The sequence below is a fragment of the Vanellus vanellus genome (genome assembly GCF_965231255.1).
Source record: "Vanellus vanellus genome assembly, chromosome: Z".
Lineage (NCBI taxonomy): Eukaryota > Metazoa > Chordata > Aves > Charadriiformes > Charadriidae > Vanellus > Vanellus vanellus.
This window is the reverse complement of record NC_138908.1, coordinates 56,853,780-56,873,216: the sequence shown is the minus strand read 5'-3', so window position 1 is coordinate 56,873,216 and position 19,437 is coordinate 56,853,780. Positions and strand designations below refer to the sequence as shown.

The window sequence follows — 19,437 nt, the reverse complement described above, 5'->3', positions numbered from 1 at the left end:
TCCACCACTTCCCTGGGCAGCCTGTTCCAGTGCTTGACAACACTTTCTGTGAAGACATTTTTCCTAATATCCAATCTAAACCTCCCCTGGTGTAACTTGAGGCCATTTCCTCTTGTCCTATCGGTTGTTACTTGGGAGAAGTGATCTACTCCCCACCTCTCTACAACCTCCTTTCAGGTAGCTGCAGAAAGCGATAAGGTCCCTAAGCCTCCTTTTCTCCAGGCTAAACAACCCCAGCTCCCTCAGCCTCTCCTCATAAGAGTTGTTCTCCAGACCCCTCACCAGCTTGTCTGTCCTTCTTTGGACACAGTCCAGCACCTCAGTCTCTGGCCAACCTAACAGCCTGAGTGGAATTGGACACCAGACCTCCTAGGTGAGGGGAGCAGACCTTTTTTTCTTTTTTCCCCAACTCTGACCTTGGAAACTGCTGTACTGGGGCAGTTGCACCAAGTTCTGTTCATTATGCACTGCAACTGGAAAAGCAGACTTTGGAATGTGAGGCTACAAACCATCAAAGCAGAATAGCCTGGACCCTGGACATCTCAAAACTTTTTTTCTCTCCATAAGTTACTCCAGGCAGGAGAGATCAAGTCAAAACAGTTAATGCTCTGGAATCCGGTTGCAAATAATTTTCTAGGTTTTGAATTTATTTCTTCTGCAGCCCTAAACAAAGATATTATAACTTTAGCTCTGATTTCAAAACTCATCTCTCCTCTTCCTTCCACTCAAAGTGCTATTATTGCATGCCATACACAAGGATTAATATTTCTTTTCTTAAATCTTCTGGGTTTCAATTAATCCCTTCCACAGTCACATTATACCTTCCACAAAGTTACTTTTTTACTTATCTTCAGTTCTCACTTCAAAGTTCATTTCTTCTCTGCCTTTTACTCAGTGTTACTATTAGATCTAATGTATAAAGATTAATTTCTTGTTTTCAGTAAACTGAATTTTTTTATGGAGACTCAAGAGTCATGCATTTATTATACTTGATCTCAGCAACCTCCAGGGCAAAGTTTCTAAAGCATAGTGAGCAGCTCCACTCCCCCATACTCCTCCCACACAGTTTATTCCAGACCTGCGCTTGTTTGTTTATTTTAAGTGAGAGTTTTAACACTGCAGAGATCTTCCTCTACCACTTGCAAACCAGAAGTTTGATGAAAGATAGTTTGCATGCAGTCTTAGTTGGCTATCATTTAACTTGCTCACTAGCCCAATGTCACACACAAAAATGCATTAAGAGTGCGATTTCTGCAGTAAACACATACCACAAATACTGTGCTCTGTGCCAGATAGCCTTTCCTTTGTTTGCCCAACTGGATGTTTCTTCTAGACTCATTTCTCAGCAAATATAGCTAACAACTACCACACAAAGACGCTGAACTTGCGCTAGAGTTCCCTGAAATAATACCAGTTTCCAAACTGGTCCTAGGCACAAAGCAAAAAAGCCCAGCGAGACCGTAAGCAGCTTAGGTGGCAATTAAGCTTGAGTAGAACCACATCCCACCTAGAAGAGCCGTGCTGATAGATCCCAACAGAGCATATTTTTAATTATTACATTTTTTTATGAGCTATATGTGAAGACAGTTACGCTATTAGTTTTAATCAGACTGCTGAAATGCTGGTGGGCACACCCCCTGCACTCCAGTGTCACCTCACTTACCCTGCTCCTTTGGTCACTACGAAGGTAACAGCAGCAGTACGGGTCAAATACCCATCTCTCACACTCGGTATGCCTCTTTGAAGAGACCTGGGATGAACACTCCTTCCCCTATGTCCTACACTGCCTTGATGCAGCTCACCACAGCATGTCTTTACGGCAGCAGCCCGTAAGGAACCGCACTCCTGAGTAACAGAAGTCGACAGCCCCTGATTTGTCTGTACAGCCTGGTTTATCCATAGACCAAACGTAAGTCCATGTAGATTTACGATGGTTTAATTTTCACAATTCAGTGTTTGCTTTACACTGATATGGTTCTGGATCCAAGTAAACTAAGGTAGACAAGGGTGACGGAAATTAACACATATGTTGGGGTCCAAAGGCTGGAGAGCAAGGGAACGGAACCATTCTTAACAGCTTCCCCAGCACCAGCAGGAGGGGGTGGAGGAGAGCTGGGCTCTTCACAGTGGTGCACCCATCCTTGGGGGTTTCACATTCCAACTGGGTGAAGCCCTGAGCAACCTGGTCTGAGCACAAGGCTGAGCCTGCTCTGGGCAGGGGCTGGGGCTGGAGACCTCCCCAGGTCCCCATCAGCCTGAACAGGATCCCGTGCCGCTGTCAGCAGCTGTATTTACCACTCCACCAAGCCTAGCTTTTAACAGTGTATTCCCATAATAACTTTTGTGAAAGGGGTCTAACACTGTATTGGTCACTCTGTAAGTAACTAACATTAGTATAAAGGCAGAAGAATGCTAACCACAAGACTGATCTTATGTATGCCTAAAAATTCATTTTCAAATTCAAAATGAAGTGGCAAAGTTTCCAGTTTGGTCAACAAAATTGTCACCAAAGCCACAAAAATACACAGACTTTTTCTGCTGTATAAGGTATATACCTTGGAGCATATGTAGTGGAAACAGTGTATCCTGGTAAACATTTATTTATTTATTTAAAGCTAAAACATATGAAGACTAGGATTTTGGCAAACTTCAACACAAATGGTTGAAAAAACACAGTTTGCAAGATGTTGTGTTGAAATACCAATATTTTTTTTTAAATTCTCCCCGGCAACAGGTAAAATAAAGAAGCAATATCCAAAATAGGGAAATCAAACAAAATTAAAAAAAAAAATACTACTGTTAAGAAATGGTTAGAAACTGGCCATCACTCAGCTGTTTGCTTCCAGTTTTCTAAGACAACATGGTTGAAATGTCTTCGAGTTCACTTTATTGGGTGTAGACTATAAAGTCTTTAAGAACCTTGTTCAGCAAAAAATAAAATTGCCAGCTAAGTGACTGCAGTTGATCTTTATTACCCTCGTCAACACATTAGATAATATGATCAAAGACGGTACCCAGAATAAAGTTCACTGATCTTGCAGCACTACTACCTTAGAACTGTGGAGAAAATTCACTGAGGCTCCCAGCAGTAGTTCTGTGAGAATACTTCATGACTGCTACACCCACAGGTAGAAAAAGCAAAATATATCACAAAAATATGATTTATCAGTGAATTATCAGATTATAAGATGGTAATAATGTTATTTCTGCTAGTGTTTTAGCAGTTTGCACAGTAGATTTACCTTGAACTTGTGAGATACCTGCAAAATAATAGGGTACCCCCCCCAAAAAAAAAAAGAGAGAGAAATCAAGACAGGAGGAGCAGTTTGAGTTATACAACTTTAAACGTACAACACAAAAGGGAGGAGACTATTAGTCTGTTATAGTTTTGCTCACATTATGTCAGGTCTGAAAAAAAAAAAGAAAAATCTAGCTTCTGAGATCAAGGAAGCAAGATTTCAGAACAGTTGATATAAGAAAAAGAGGATGAATTCATTTATCCTGCTTTAGCAATTAATTTGATTTCTGTTAAAAAAAAAAAAAAAATCATATTATATTATATTGAAGCAAAACAGTTCCAAAGCACTGTCAGACATGTAATAATGCTGCAGGACAGCACAAGAAAATTGCCTGTTCCAGGTGCTGAGTTTGACCAGCAGCTTCCCACAAGGTGGGCAGAAAGCCATCTGCTACCTCCTCCTTTCACTCAGGCCACCTGCACTCACCCAGCCTGTCTGGGCTGCAGAGGCAACCCGAGGATGCTGCGAGGAACATAATGCACGCCGGGGCCGAGAGGCAGCAACGTGCCGGCCTTTCTTCTCCTTACCCCCACGGCTTGCTGCCTTCAAACAGAGGAGCAGCAGCCCAAAAGCGCCGTGAGGAGCAAAGTGTGAGGAGCAAAGTGCCACCACTGGTATTGCAGATTGCTGCAACGCTTGTGGCAACATTCTGGAGGATGGCAGTTGTCCCTGCTACAGGCACCCAAAGCATACAGTGTGGACTCCAGCAGCAGGGAATCTGAAATGACTAAATCGGCCGAAAAATCTGACTGACATCAGGAGCTGATTATAAACTCATCCAGAATAAATTTTTAAGGGGCATTTTAAATATAAAATCATAGTTAAAGTAGACTTAACCGCACGAAGAGCAGTTAAATTTGAAGATACAAATAGTCTTTCTTACAATACAACTGCTGTGAGCTGTATCACTTCTAAAAATGTTTAGACTGGAGACCCAATTAGTTTCTTACACAGATTGTATAAACTAACAATTATAAATTCTAAAACTTGAGAATGTAACTGGGAATATTTTGGAAAACAAAATCATGGCAGAGTCTGTAGACTCTTTTTTTTTTTTTTTTTTTTATATTCAAAGCCTGAACAAAAAGGCAAATATATAACATGTACAAAGGCTACCCATTAATTAAAGATGGACAGCAGCATTGCAGGGATAAATACGACTGATACAGACAGTAGGTTTGCAGGGATAAAAGAAAAGAGGATTACTCTTAGATAAGATGATCTGTTCTTTTACTACAAATGGGTCAATCACTACATACGTACTAAAGCACCTTCAATACCTAAAGAAAAGCTGATTGTTAAAGTTTACTTACTGTGACAGTGGGAAAAAAGCTTTGTAATACCAGCTGATCACAGTTAAGTATCAAACAGATGTCGAGCCTTGTAAATATCCACTGAACAGAAGTTACAGGCCAAAATAACATTTTCCCTGAACTGTATCTGCAGAAAAAAACTGACTGTAAAAAAGCCCCTCTTCCAGAATCGGTTGAGGTACAGGACTGTAACGTATTGTTATAGGAAATCAGACATTTTGCTGTTTCACCCCTACTGGCTTTCAGTGGCATATTCAGGTGTTTTTACAACACTGCCAGTGGGCTCATGGCAGCAGCCACTTTTAAAGTGGCATTTTTTTTTTTTTTTGGTTGAAACAGGGACATAGATACTTCTGTATTACATACAAAAGGAAGCAACTCATTTCAGAAACCTCCTAGCACAAGCCACATTCCTTCTCCTCTCCATCACTGAGCATGTATGTATAAGAAGAAATCTACCAATACAGGAACACTAACAGATATTGAAAATGCATTTCTTGTGTAGATACACTTGTGCCAGCAAAGATTAGCATTTACCAGAATGGCTTTTTCATTCACACATAAGCAAAACAATTGTCCAGTTAAGACTAGAGGTTTTCCCCGTCAATATATTACATCCTTCAGGGAAGTAATGAAGCTTGATTCTTCCACTGAAGAGTAGGGCTGTGCTAAAATGTCCAGGAAAGACAACACATGTTGTGCTTCTGCTGTAATCGGAGGTTTTATTTCTGAGCAGTGGAATATGCAGTACCGTTTAAAACAGCTCTTTAATATAAGCTGCATCCACAGAAGTATTTTTTTTTACTGCTATTACATACACACAGCCTATTGATTTTGTGTCTTTTAAACTACTTGTTATATTAGCAAGGGATCTGTAATGCAAAACAATCTTTCCTACTGTCACAACTAATAAAAATTTGAAGATACACATATACATCAAATGAACACACCTAAGACAAGGCCTAAAGCTGTAAAAGTTTAAAAAAAAAAAAACACAAATATAATTGCAGTGACCTATGATGCTCACCCAGACACACTGTTTATGGTGTGTGCCTGGTTTTCTTGGACTGCGTTATCTAAATGTAGCTGTAAGCATTGACTTCAATGAGACTTCAGTGCAAGCTCAGCTGCTTTTCCTAACACAAAGGAGTAGCTCAGGCACAGCTGATTTATTCAGCTGCACTCTAACCTGTGGAGTCACTGTGATTGTATTTTTTTAATTGAAGTTATACAGAAAAGTGGAAGTGTATATTTAAACCACTAGGAATTGCCATATTAGAAATTTTATAAATGCCGAAGTTGAACAACACATTTTTAATTGCCTTGCCCCGTTCTCTCATTGCATGTATGTGTTTGGGGGGTGGTAGGAGCAAAATTGTCTTCATACAAATAAAAAGAGCATGTTTAAAATAGAATACAGTTCTTGTGACACTTTCCTAATTTGGGTATTTCCCTCTATTTCAAGGGATATGATAGAGAAGTGATATACCATGTTCACATAAGAAATCCCACACTGGTGATTAGAAAAGGCAGTGTTCTCTCCAACAGTACATTAACGAGCAAGCAAGTTTTACTCAGCGTCCTACGTACAAGACGTTCAATGTGAAGTTGCACAACGTTTAAGCTGAGGCTTTTTTCTTTTACAAGCTGTGGAGTTTTCTGCTACCAATGCAGTGGAAAACTAGTGACAAAAATCCACACATTAAATTACTGAAAACAGTTAGTTCATCACACTGGCTGCAGAAGAAAAAGCAGCAGTGTGCAGCAAAAAGTTTTCTGTACCTCATGCAAGCATCTCTTTTGAAAATTCACTGTTGCATGCTGTGCAATGGGGGACTCTGCATCACAGTCACATTCTTTCAAAGTTTACTCTAAGGGAACAAGAACAGCATAGCAAGTGGAGCAAAATGCCAGTGAGCTAAATACACTGTTAGCTAATGAGGTCCTGTTGTGGCAAGAACTTGCACGCAACAGGACATCAGCTAATGCTCAGCAATGTAGGAGACATCCACTTCAAAACTCCTATGCAAATCAGCATGAGAACACATAAAAGTTTATCAAGATTTTGACATCACCAGGTTAGTTTTCAATAATGTACAATTATTTTAATGCCTAACTGTACTGTATCACTTTTATGTGTTTTAGTAATGTAAAAATTCACCAGAATATCATATACTAAATAAAAAAAGAAAAAAGTGGAAGAAAGGTTTTTAAGAAGTAGTTCTTACTGACAATCTACATTTAACCCCTCTTACAGACCTAAAAATTACAATAATCTAAAAAGTTATTTTGTCTGAGGGTGAGTGAAAAATCACTGATCAACCAGGGAGTACCTTCATTAAAATACATTAATCATACAAAATTATGCCAAGCAATACTTGCAGCAATTATACAGACAGAAGAAGGTGATTAAATTCCACTTCTCTACTCCTCTTCCCCCCTCCATTTTATTAGGATGGGCAGTTACCAAAATACCACTGTACTAATAAAACATTATAGAAGTAGAAACTTTCAGTCAACGCTGTATCCCTCCTGGCTAGAATCTGTCTTTTCAGGCTCTCGTTTTCCTGGCTGTTCATTGTTACGCTGCCTCTCGTGCGTGATGTCATCTTGGAGCAACCAGATTGAACTGGCCGGGAATCTCACCGGAGCTGCAGGCCTGAAGTTTACACTCAAGTTACAGCCCACGGATGAGCAGTGAAAAACAGCCAGTGAAAGGGACAAAATTTTCTACAAATCAGGCAAAGGATCCTGATACAAACACAAAGTTAATACTGATGTAATTGACTCCACAATCTGAATGGCCACTGAGCTTTGTTAAGTCTCTGTGGAATTGTTTAGGTAGGTGCATTTTTAAGGGTTTATTTCAGTCACGCAATTTTCAGCATGATGTTCACAGGTATCTATCAGGATCACAGTGACACAGATAGAAATTTTGTGTTGCAATTGCTAACTTTTAAAAACGCTAATGTCTAGAAACTCACCAGATCCCATCAAGTTTGCTACAGCAATTTGCTGAATTATTGTAGTGCCACAATTGCTGGCTCAGATGTTTTGTATTCCTGCAGTTTACCCGTCTCAGAGCGATTCAAAACGCTCAATCAGAGCAATTCAAAACGCTATAGCCACTAGTCCGTATAACGGAGACAACGGGTTTTGCATGTTATTAGAATACACAGGTTATATGGGGGGAGGGGGGAGAACACGACATGACGACAACAAAGAAGCCCTGGAGAAACTAAGGGCCAACAAAAGACAAGCGCCCCATTTGAAGCCACAGTCCACACTACGGGGACGATTTTCAGCTGCACTTTTCCCTCCGTATCAGACTAGCGGCACAAAGCCAACGCGCTGTAGTAGCACTTCAGCTCAAAAAAAAGGGTTTTCGGGCAGCCCCGGGTCTGCCACAGGCACCTTCCTACCGATTCCCAACCCCAGACCAAGGGACGCAGCACCCGAACTACACTACCGAGTTGGTCTGTGCAGCTTAAAGCCTCGGTGACGGTCCCGCTACGCTTACTGAAGTCTCACCCTGCGCTCTACTTCAGCGGGAAGGGCTGTTCGGGACACGTCCTACCGGGGACACTGGGGGTGGGGTGGGGGGTGGGGGGCAGCACCCCACAGCACCCCAAGTCCTGCCCCGCCGGCGCTGAGGGGACGGGTGGGCAGGGCTGAGCCCCGCGGAAGGGGTGGGGGGTGGGGTGGGACATCCCAGGCCATGCGGTCACTTACAGACGTGGTCATCCATCCTCAGCGGCCTCCGGAGACGGATGCTGGCCGGGATGGTTTTATCCATCAGTTCCTCGACGGTCTGCAAAGAGGCGACCGGACGCCGTTATTAGCTCCCCCCACCCCCACCGCACGGGGGGGTGGCGGGGATGGTGCTGGGGCCGCCACAGCCCGCAACCAGGGAGGAGGACCCCTCCGCCCCGCGGCCACCTACCTGCACCCCGACGGCCCGCAGCATCTCCCGCTTCTCCCGCTCCCGCGGCCCGATGTGCCGCCGGGAGAAGTCATCGTGCCGCGGCAGCAGCTGCTCGATGCACCGCGCCGCCTCGCCGCCGCCGCCGCCGCCGCCGCTGCCCCACCGCCGCTGACCCCCCCCCACCGACACCGGCCGCAGGTGCCGCGGCGCCCCGCGGGCCACCAGCCGCCCCCACCAGCGCCCGCAGCTCTGCATGGCCTCGCCGTCACCGTCCCCCTGTCGCCGCCGCCGGGCAGCCACACTTTGAGCGCGGGGGGCGGCGCGGCGCGGCCCCCCACCGCCGGCGCCAATGGGACCCGGGGGCGGCGCCGCGCTCGCCCCGCCTCGCCGCCACCTGCCCGCCCGTTCCCCCCCTCCCCGGGCCGTCCCGGGCGGCCCTGACCCCGCTCCGCCAACACCGGCTCCTGAGCATCCCCGCGGCGGGGCGGGGCGGGGCGGGGCGGGACGGGACGGGACGGACGGCTCGGACGCGGCGCTGCTCCCCCCTCCCCCCCTCCCGCCCGGCTCCCGGCTCGCCTGGGTAGACCCTGGTGGTGATTTTCCTAGGAAACGGGATTTTCCTCCACAAAAGGCTGGCTCGGGTGGAAAGAGGGTGTCTGTGTTTCTGCAGCAGAGCGTGGACTTGCTTTCGAGTTGCGAGCCTTGGGAGGAATAACACATGCCACTTTCTGTAGCTGTTGGGGGCGGGGGGTGGCGGGTCAACTTTATTACTGCCTTAACTTCTGGTGATGTTAGGCTTGGGTTGCGGAGAGGTTAACTGGAACCCACTTTTCCCTCTGTTTCTGTTCTGTGTCCCTGAGGGTAATACCAGCAACCTTACGAACTCTTATCTTTGTTAAGAGGACCAAGTGTAGCAACATTGACGATGTGTATTTGCATCAACATTTAAACAGAGTGACAATGAAAGATAAAAATATATTCCCAAGACATACATTGATTTCATCTTAATTGTATCACAGATTTACTGCCTGCCTTCCGAATTTAATGAAATCACTAATCACTACTTACGAACCTAAAAATAAATTGACTTCACACTGACACAGGCAAGCTCTCCATTTCTGTAGTAAACATGGAACTACTCCTCTGATACAGTCTGAGTTATCTAAACTGCCCTGTTGTGCTGGCATAGGCTCCCGTAACTTACACCAGTGCGTATGTGGAGTAATGACTTAAGTCCCTGGTTTCAGAGTGAGAGATCCCCAAGTTACACACTAAGATGAGATGAAGCTCACTTCAAACAGCTAAGGTGTTTCTCCTATATAATTTGCTTCTTTATAAATAAATATAAATCTTTATAAATACGATCGTAACATGAAGGAAATTAAAACTTTGCTATGACTTTGACTTTTAACTTGAGATAATGTAACAAAAGTGAATAGAGATATTAGAGAAATACATTAAAACTATGACAGTAACAAATTAGTTCCTGTTATGATTTTGTACCTAAACCAATTTCTTTTTAAAGCACTTCCAAAGCTTTTCAAAATGATTTACAGATTTTGTCCAAATATTCTTGCAGAATTTATCCAAATAGCAAGTGTTCTTAAAAATTCATCCCTTTACTCTGGCAGGCAATAGCAGGATGATATTTCACAGGAAATAAGCTGCATTACAGTCAGCTCACCAGTAATAGTAACTTTGATAGAATTGGTTTTTTTTCAATGTGGGGCCAGAGTTTTATTGTTGCCTGTAGTGCTATAGGAAGTGAGGCTGGGAGGGAAGACAAGCACCCCAAACATCCCCAAATACGTATTTTCTATCCACATTTCTGGCTCTTCTAGAACTAAACCCAGTTTTGCTTCAATTTGAAAACTATATTTAGGAGGAGGAAGACTGGGGAGATGTGCCGGTCAACAAGGCAGTCATGTCAAGGCATGTCCACTTCATCTGGAAAGCAGAGTCATACATCTGGAGTGGTTTGTTAAGCCACTCGATGGCTAAAGCTTTCTCTTTCAGAAACTCAGCACAGGCTATTTTAGCATGGGCTGCATGCAATTACTGTGGCAGGCATACAAGCATGGCTTATGTGCTTGATCAGTTAGCCAGCTCTCTAGCTGCCTCCTGAAGACTGTATTAAGGCCTTAACAAGCAAAACAGGAATCCTGAACAAGAGATGCAATAGAAAATGGAGCTTTGATGTCAAATGTGAATGACACTTTGGTGTTAAATTAACGAACCCTAATCTTGTAGCTTCAAATAAATATATCAGTTCAAAGTACATAGCCAACAAATCAGCTGTTTTCTGTATGTACATCAGCAGAAGGAAGGAGGTTTTCTGGAAGAGAGGACAGCACTGCAAACCAGTGTCTTGCTATTAAAGCTATTTGCGCAAAGCTGAGAGATGGGTATGTCTTGACCTAATGAGCTGACATCAAGTGACTTGCTATGTAGCTGCTAGGGATGCCAGTTTTGTTTGATAAAGCACAAAATTATGAAGAGGAATGTCCTATATCAGTTAAATTCAAGTAACGCAGCATATGCACTCTTCTTAAGATTCATATTTTTTACTTTTATTTGAATGCCACAGTAAGAAGGACAAAAGTCCTGCAATTTGTCTTGACTCCAGTTGTGATTTAGTTAAAAACTGTATTGCAATTCTAATACTACAAGGTTTGTGTTGGAACAACCATTCTTCGCTCCTTTAAGCCAAAAACTATCACAATAACAAAATAGTGTTGTATTTTTTTGAGATTCACTTCAGTTCCCTCCTATCACCCTAAGCTGATTGTCTATTCCAGCTGATGTGCTTCTGCACCACTGTATCGCAGAACTTAAAAACTGCGTCTGACTATAGTGTTATCTACAACAATAGCCTATTTCTGACACTGACCAATTACAGATACCTAAGGAGGAATACTGGACTAGAATACAAAGATGTACTGATGGCACTCTGAAGTATTTCTACAGCCAGTTAGCATCCTGAGATTTCTGCACTTAGGAGTTCTCAACGTGCTTTTTTCCCAAATTTGTTCAGCTGCCAACTGAACCCATGTAAACTGTTAGTGGAATAAATAAAACAGCTTGCTATTCAAGAGCAGTAACTTTATAATCCTTTCTTTCTCAATCTACTATTCCTTACAGTAATGAAAAACACCCACAATGTTAAGGACATTGCAACAATTGACAAAAAAACAACCCCAACAAATCATGCGGGTATCAGTACAGACTGACTCCAACATATGCTGACTTCTGTCCTGATGCTAGATTTTTTTTCTGCAGAAATTCCTCAACAGAAAGAAAGGTTTTAGCAGTTTAAATTACCGCGTCTGCTTCCATTTCTAAGAAAATTACCGGCCATCATCAGTATTTTCAAAAGTCTCTAACAGATCAGGTGAAGAATGCCTACCAAATGGTCTGTTAATTGCCAGGCTTATTTTAAGTGTCAATCTAGATAGAGGACACTCTCATTAACCATTAACACTTTACCTTTCTTATCATGAAATAATCTTAAAATGCAGGGGCACAAGGGGTGCAAGAATTTAGCTGTATCTAATTCAATATTGAAGATCACCTCAATTTCTAATGATAATGGTTTAGAGGATTTATGTATATATATACACATATATAATTTCCCACCACCAATCCTTATATATGTAAATGGAGACAGATTACAAACATATTTTTATGCATATTTTATACATATGCTTGTTATCAAATAAAATATTTTAGTCCTTAGAGAATAAAAGGTAAAATATGCAGTTGTTCCTGCTTTTGGGTTTGTACTGTAAACATTTCTACCTTTTAATTTGTGACATCTTTTTGACAGTTTTTTCTCCTTATGGAATGTTTAATCTATAACATGATTCTTTACTTAAGATTTAAAAAGCACTATAGCTGTCATTATACATAAAGATGTTAGCCAGGAACTACTTAATTTTATTCCTAAACTTACTATTTAAGTAAAGTAGCAATACATCAAACTTCTTTCACAAGCAGTTACCAATTGCCACTAGTGGGGCAAAAAAGTTACTTCTCACCAGTGCATCTGCCAGTATTTACTGAGTGAGGGCTGAATTGCCACCTGTTTGGTTTTTTGATCCCTTTACACCAGCAAAATTTAAGAGCTCCACAAATTGCATGCAATACGTACCCAGGAAACAGTTTTCATGTCCCTGAACTTAACAGAATATTTTGATGACGTGTTCTTCTGATACACAAACATCAGAATATGCAGTAGGATCAGCAATGTCGTGTTGAGGGTGGATAGCCAGTCAACTACATATTCCTGAATCCATAACAAACCTCAGGGGCTTTAATGCAGCCGCTGTTGCCAATGGGCCAGGAGCTGTTTTTGCAGTCTTTACCCACTACTATTTTTTCAATGACTACAGCTGGATCATAAAATAAAACACACATTAGTACGTAAGATAACACAGCTGATGTGGTGGATTTCTCATAGATCATAATGGTTTGGGTTTTGAGCTGCCACCCTCCACAAAAGACCAGGTAACATTATCACACCAGATAAACACACTATCCTGTTGCTTCTTTAGGAACCATAGTCATGCTTCCTCAGTGAGATTTTTGCTATGTAAACATCTTAATGTTAGATTAATATATATTCAAGCTTTTAAGCAAATCTTCTTTAACTGACAGTCCCTGCGTGATACAAGCTTTTATTTGTTCTGAACTCAGAAGTATCCCTGCACCTTGATTAGAGCTGACACTTCATGTAATTTCAAATCTTGTTTGTTTTCAGTTATTTGATAAACTGGAACTTTAGTGAAACTGAAGTGTGCTTCCTCCCAAAGAAGTGTTTTTACTCACATGCACATCCATACCTTCAGTGTCTTCATGGTGCAGCTTTCATTTTAGTTGGTGTTCAAAATACAATCCTTAACAAATCTGCTATAATGTTCCACACTTGCTAGATCAATAGAGCAGGCCTACAATATTCTACAACTCTATATCATAAATCTCAAAGTATATTTCATATCACAAAGGAATAATAATTAAATATTGGTACAACAAACTGTGTGTAATCAAATGTATTTCTCCTCTTCAAAATGAATGTAGCAAGCAAAACTATTTAGGCTCTGTATATATTTCTTGGATATACATTCACAGATGCAGGGGGATATATAATCTACTACCTTTTCTATTGATGTTTAAATATTCAAATATAGGTTTCTTTTTCTTATCAAATAAATTGTCAGTATGATCTTTTTGACAAGGGAGAATGACATAGAGAGCTCTGATAAGCAAGTACAGCACTGTGAAGAAAGGAAGGAAATGAGGAGTTAAAAAAATCCCTAAGACTTCAGAAGAAAAGACATGTGGAAGATAGGAACATCTAAGTATCCTTGAATATTAACCTTGGAGCAAAGTCCTTCCAATCCCATTTCTTGTGTGGGCAAATGGCTGAAGAAGGCAAGTGTCTGAAGGTTTTTGAGGTACTATATGTTGTTAGTGTGGTTTCTCCATTTCCCCTGTCAAGGAGCAGTGAGGGCCTACTGTTCCCTCAGAGCAGACCAGGTCCTCCAGGAGTAAGAGGAGTCTCCAGAGTAGGCAGGGTGGTCCCTGGCAGGGCATGGTTGCACAGGGTCTGGTCATAGCAGGGTGATCCAGGTACTGGTAGCAGGATCCACTGACAGTCCCAGACAAATGATCAATCAGATCCAGGGTCCATCCAGAGACTCCAGGCAAGACCAAAAGGAGAAGAGACTAGAGATCGGACTAAAGACAAAGTTTCGGCTTGAATCTGAAGTCCATTTGGCAGACGGGGTTAGACACAGTGGACAATAGACATCCAAGGGACCCATACAGGAGACAAACTGGCTACCGTGTTGGTTTGAGGTCCATCCAGACAGCAGGGCCAAACTAGTCTGGAGATCACTGCTCTGGCAAGACAGCTGAGGGCCTGGGGCTGAGATGAAACGAAGACCCTGGGTTCATGGGCAGTGGGTGACCTGGGTGAGGCTTGTCAGGGCCAGTAGGTCCAACAGGTACACTTGTGGCCCTGACTTTCTCTTGTAGCAGCTGAAACAACCGTGTGGTTAGGAAGGGACTCTAGGCTGGCTTTGCCCACAGGCTTTTAGGTTCCAGTCCTCTGGCAAGAAAAAGGTCTCCTAACCCTTCAACACAAGTTAAACCTTTCTCCTACTCCACCTCCTTTTATGTTTGGAATTGGGATATCCACAGAGGAGATAAAGCGAATCAACTCCAAACATCACTGGTTTGTTCTCCGTCTGCTAGCTTGCTCCCTCATGCTGTGATCAACTGAACTGCCAGACATCTCTGTGACACAAGGCCAAGCAGGGAAGCTGCTGCTGCGTCTCCATGGTAAACACCTCTCCTTCCTGAAAACTGTAGGATTACAGTCAAATAGATGGTAGTGGGTTTTATTTTTGTTGTTATCACTGCCATTTCTAACAGATGTATTCATCAAAATCTACTGCCAATCCTGACAAACGCCTACCACTGTCCTCTGTAAACCTTCCAAAGGAGAAGGCTAGGAGGATCTACACTGTATACTTCTTACAACATCAGAATTATTTGCTGCTCAGCGGGTGATTTTCTAGTCTTTCTTTTTGTCTCTAGCTCTTCTTTAACATGGTTCAAAGGTAAACTTGATAGACCTTCAATGCAAATTCAGTTACTTTATACTGGATACGTTAAACCTCTTATCATGTTATTTGTGTCCATTGGCTTTTAAATACTGAATATGACTATATGATCACAGCATTGCCTGTGCAAATACTTTATATCAGTAGAAGTTATCTATTAGGAAAACCTATGTAATAGACATTGCGTTGCAAGAACTTCTCTTGCCCAATCTAGTTTTATTAGGCAATAAAAAAGTTCTCTCTGTCATGGAGAGAACTGTATACTGCTGACCCTAACAGGTGTATCATGACGACAAGGTACTGAGATATTCTTTGGGAAATAAACATCTGTCCTCTTTTATTCTTATCTAGGAGTTAAAGGTATTATGCAACAGAGTACGCAGATTTTGAAAATTCAGGAAGTCTAAAAGGTTACTTTTCAGAAGACTCACTTTTGCACATGCATGGGGGTTTATTTTGTTATTTTTTACATTAGAAATGGAATTATAACCTTTGTTTGTACTTCAGGTAGCACGCCAATACAAACTGCTGAGATGACAGCTCCAGCAAAAACTTAACTTTTTCTTTTCTTTCAAGAAAATATCTCAGATCTCAGATGTCTGTCTGGTTTTTCAGTTCAACAGGTGTTAATGAAACCAAACATTAGCTTGAAAAACATTGAATAAAAATGCTCCCCCCTTTGCAAGATCAGATCACAGCTCCTCATCTTTCAGTGCTTTTGTCTTTTCCAGAGTTTGAAGAAGGTCCCTCAGCAATAGGAAATAAATTACAGTCATTTTCCTTTGCTATGTTTGAGGCAAAGGTTTATGAAGCCCTTTTTATAAATCACAGAAATTCCAATAAAGGCATACATCTTTCCACTATGCAGCTCAAAGCAAAAGATTTGGGAAGAAGGAATCCTGCAGTTCCTTACACTGTAAAGCTTCTAGGGGAGTTCCTAAGTCCTCATCTGCTTAAAGTGGGCTTCTGCTTCCAGAGCTGTCATGATTTATGATTTTAAGAGATTCCTTAAAACAGTTCTGCAAATGAAATAAGCAATTCCATCAAAACATACTCTCTATCGGATTCTAGGTGGCCTATAATCAGTTATGGCATTTTGTTTGACCACGGTCTGACTATACCTACATATACACAGATTTGCCCATATATGAAGATGAAGTTTAATTTTCTGATTGAATCAATCTAAGATTTCATTATACCGAGACCAGCCTAAAAAGGGGAATGCTTTTCTTGGCTGAATAAATTTAGCTGGCCCGCTGAAGGATCACAGAAGATCAGTATTGCAGTCAGTACAAGTAGGATGCAGGACTGCACAACCAGGATAGTGGAGTGAAAGAAATGGAACTGGTTCTTCTGACAACCAATCAACGGCTGCTAAGGTTGGTTCAGCCATCTTCTTGAAGTACATTTGGAATCAATTATAGTATCTGATATTTTACAAAGTCCTAATGAACACAGCTATGTGAGCTCTTAAACACAGACCAAGATTGAATTAGCACTGAAGAATCTGGCTCTGAAATCAAAACTGAATAAATACTTTAATGTTACATAATGTCTTAGTTAACATATAACTTAGAAAAAGCTTGAAATGTTGCAATGGCCTAGTTCTGGTATTAGATGTCTTTTTACTGCTTGTCTTAAAAAAATGAAAAGTAAAACTACCAAATGTGGCTAAAATACAAGCTTTTAAACAGATCAGTTCACATATATTTCCTAGAGGCTTCTTAGGACTCAGCCATATCTGCTGCAAACATTCCAGCTACAGTGAGCATGCTTTACCTTGGGATGGCATGATCTGACCATGACTTACCATCCACTTATGCTCCCTGAATCCCTCAGGGATTGCACGTGATTTGTACAGCCGTGATTCTGCATCTGTGGCCAAAGAGCCACGCAATAATGTTGTTACAGTGCTGTATCAACTTACTTTGCCTCTTAACAGGACTCTTTAGCATGATAATGAGGGCAACTAATTCAGAAATTTGTTATTTAGTGCAGTATGGTGAGGTAAAATCCTTATTCAGGTGGAGAAGGAATAATGCTCAGACTTTGAGGAGCAACTGGAAGGCAGAATGCAGCAACAATCTGAAAAACGCAGCTTGGGATACCTGGTTTACAGACCACAGTGGATAGCAAATGCTGGTCACAGTCAGCATGGTTTATGTGGAAGGAGGATGATGGAATAAGCAACTGGTGAGAGTAGAGATAGAGACAGGACTGACCAGTGGCAAAGAATAAGAGAAAAAACAGGGGAGTTAGGAATAATAATAAGTGTAGCACTGAGGAAAAACAAAAATCAAATAACTACCTACTTGCTAAATGTATGTGCTCTAGGGAGACAACAGTGACTTGAAATATTCTAAAAACTTATTCCAATGCATATATCTAGAGACTAGACTAAACCTGCAAAGGAAATCCTAAATCTTCATTTCATTATTTTCAGTGTTTCATTTTGTTTGGATGTAAAATATAGCAGATGATAGGTCATAATCTGTAATCAAAATAGCATGGCAGTACACAATGATGGGGGAAGCTGAGAAATCTTGAGTGCTACTAACAATTCATTTGCTGTATTTTAACATAATGTTGATAGAGAAAGGACCCACTATTTCATATAATTTTCTCAATTCTCTTAAAGAATGGCATGGCAAAATGTTAACTAAAAGATGAACAGAAGCAAGAGGGAGATGGAGCTTCCATAGAACTAGCATCTGAAAATCATATAGTTTCATATTACACCTGCTCTTATAGAACGTTATACCTGTTATTCATGGATTAATATGAAATGTGTATCTTGGTTTTCCAATGGGCACTGAGTTAATCAAGATCAATCTGTTAATTTATTACTGTAGTGATGAGAATGTTAGAGATCACCATCTTCTAACAGTGCTAATATATTAGCCTGCCTAAGTGCAAATATTTAAAATGTATCTTCTCTGTGCTTACGTTTACCAATTGCAAAATGGCATTATGCAACTCTGTCTTTGGCAATCTTTTTAAAAAGCTGAAATAAATAATAGGACCAACTCACCTTTACTTTTTACTTGATTAAGGTTAACATAAACCAGAAATAGGGTCTCTGAAAGTTTTGCAGAGGGAAAGAGCACAATTGCACTTCCTCATCTGAATGACAACTGCTTTTTAGAACCGTGTGCCACCATGGTAATCTCTGCCATGTGAGCATAAGGAGCTTCCAGAAACAAAAGAACCCACAATCCTCCTTACTGCTTTAAAATTAAAGGGAAGAAATATGTCTTTCCAAAGAAACAGTCTAGGCTCATTCATAGGGAAAACACTGATCAGGGAGCGTTGACTAACACAGTCTGTATCTTTTGCCTAAGCGATTTTCAATCAAGGTAAGCAATATGCGTTGTTAAATGGGACATCGTACTCAGAAGCTCTTAAAGTAATAAAATGCAATAGTGGCAATGAAATACAAAAAAAAAAAAAAGATTCTTTCTGCTTCCCTGTATTGTATACTTCATTGTATTAAGTCCTTTAGTCATATAAGAAATAACCAAAGAATTAAACTCAGGTCACCCATTATTAAGAAGCAGATAGCAGAACCTGAAAAATCACTACTTTCCGTTTTAAATTTCTGACCAGTACCAAGTAATATGTATCATACTTCTCTAAGAACTTTTGCTTATAAACTAGTCTGAAAATTTCAGTAATTACTAAGCAGAAAAGAACAGAAGAAATGAAATGGACAATGGATGAAGAGACCTGAAAATATTGCATGGAGTTAACATACATCTGGAATACTGCGTCCAGCTCTGGAGCCCACAACATAAGAAGGGTATGGACCAGTTGGGGGGGGTCTGGAGGGCCACAAAGGTGATCAGAGGGCTGGAGCACCTCTCCTAGGAGGAAAAGCTGAGACAGTTGGGCTTGTTCAGCCTGGAGAAGAGAAGACACCGGTGACACCTTATAGCAACCTTGCAGTATCTGAAGGGGGCCTACAAGAAAGCTTGAGAGGGACTTTTTACAAGGGCAGGTAATAATAGGACAAGGGGGAATGGCTTCAAACTGGAAGAGGGTAGATTTAGATTAGATATTAGGAAGAAATTTTTCTCTCTGAGGGTGATGAGACACTGGGACAGGTTGCCCAGGGAAGCTGTGGATGCCTCATCCCTGGAGGTGTTGAAGGCCAGGCTGGATGGGGCTTTGAGCAACCTGGTCTAGTGGGAGGCGTCCCTGCCCATGGCAGTGGGGTTGGAACTAGATGATCTTCAAGGTCCCTTCTGACCTAAACCATTCTATAATTCTGTGAT

General features: G+C 41.4%; 1 protein-coding gene across 1 annotated transcript in view; it reads right to left on the bottom strand.

The window, feature by feature from the left end:
- Positions 1-8,579, bottom strand: part of GLDC (glycine decarboxylase) — a gene marked incomplete at both ends in the record, with an annotated part of 46,109 nt that extends 37,530 nt beyond the window's left edge. Inside the window, 2 exons of the mRNA XM_082497987.1 lie at positions 8,345-8,423; positions 8,556-8,579. Of these exons, the coding sequence (XP_082354113.1) occupies positions 8,345-8,423; positions 8,556-8,579 (103 nt within the window). The remainder of the gene's footprint in view (positions 1-8,344; positions 8,424-8,555) is intronic.
- Positions 8,580-19,437: the final 10,858 nt, after the last annotated feature.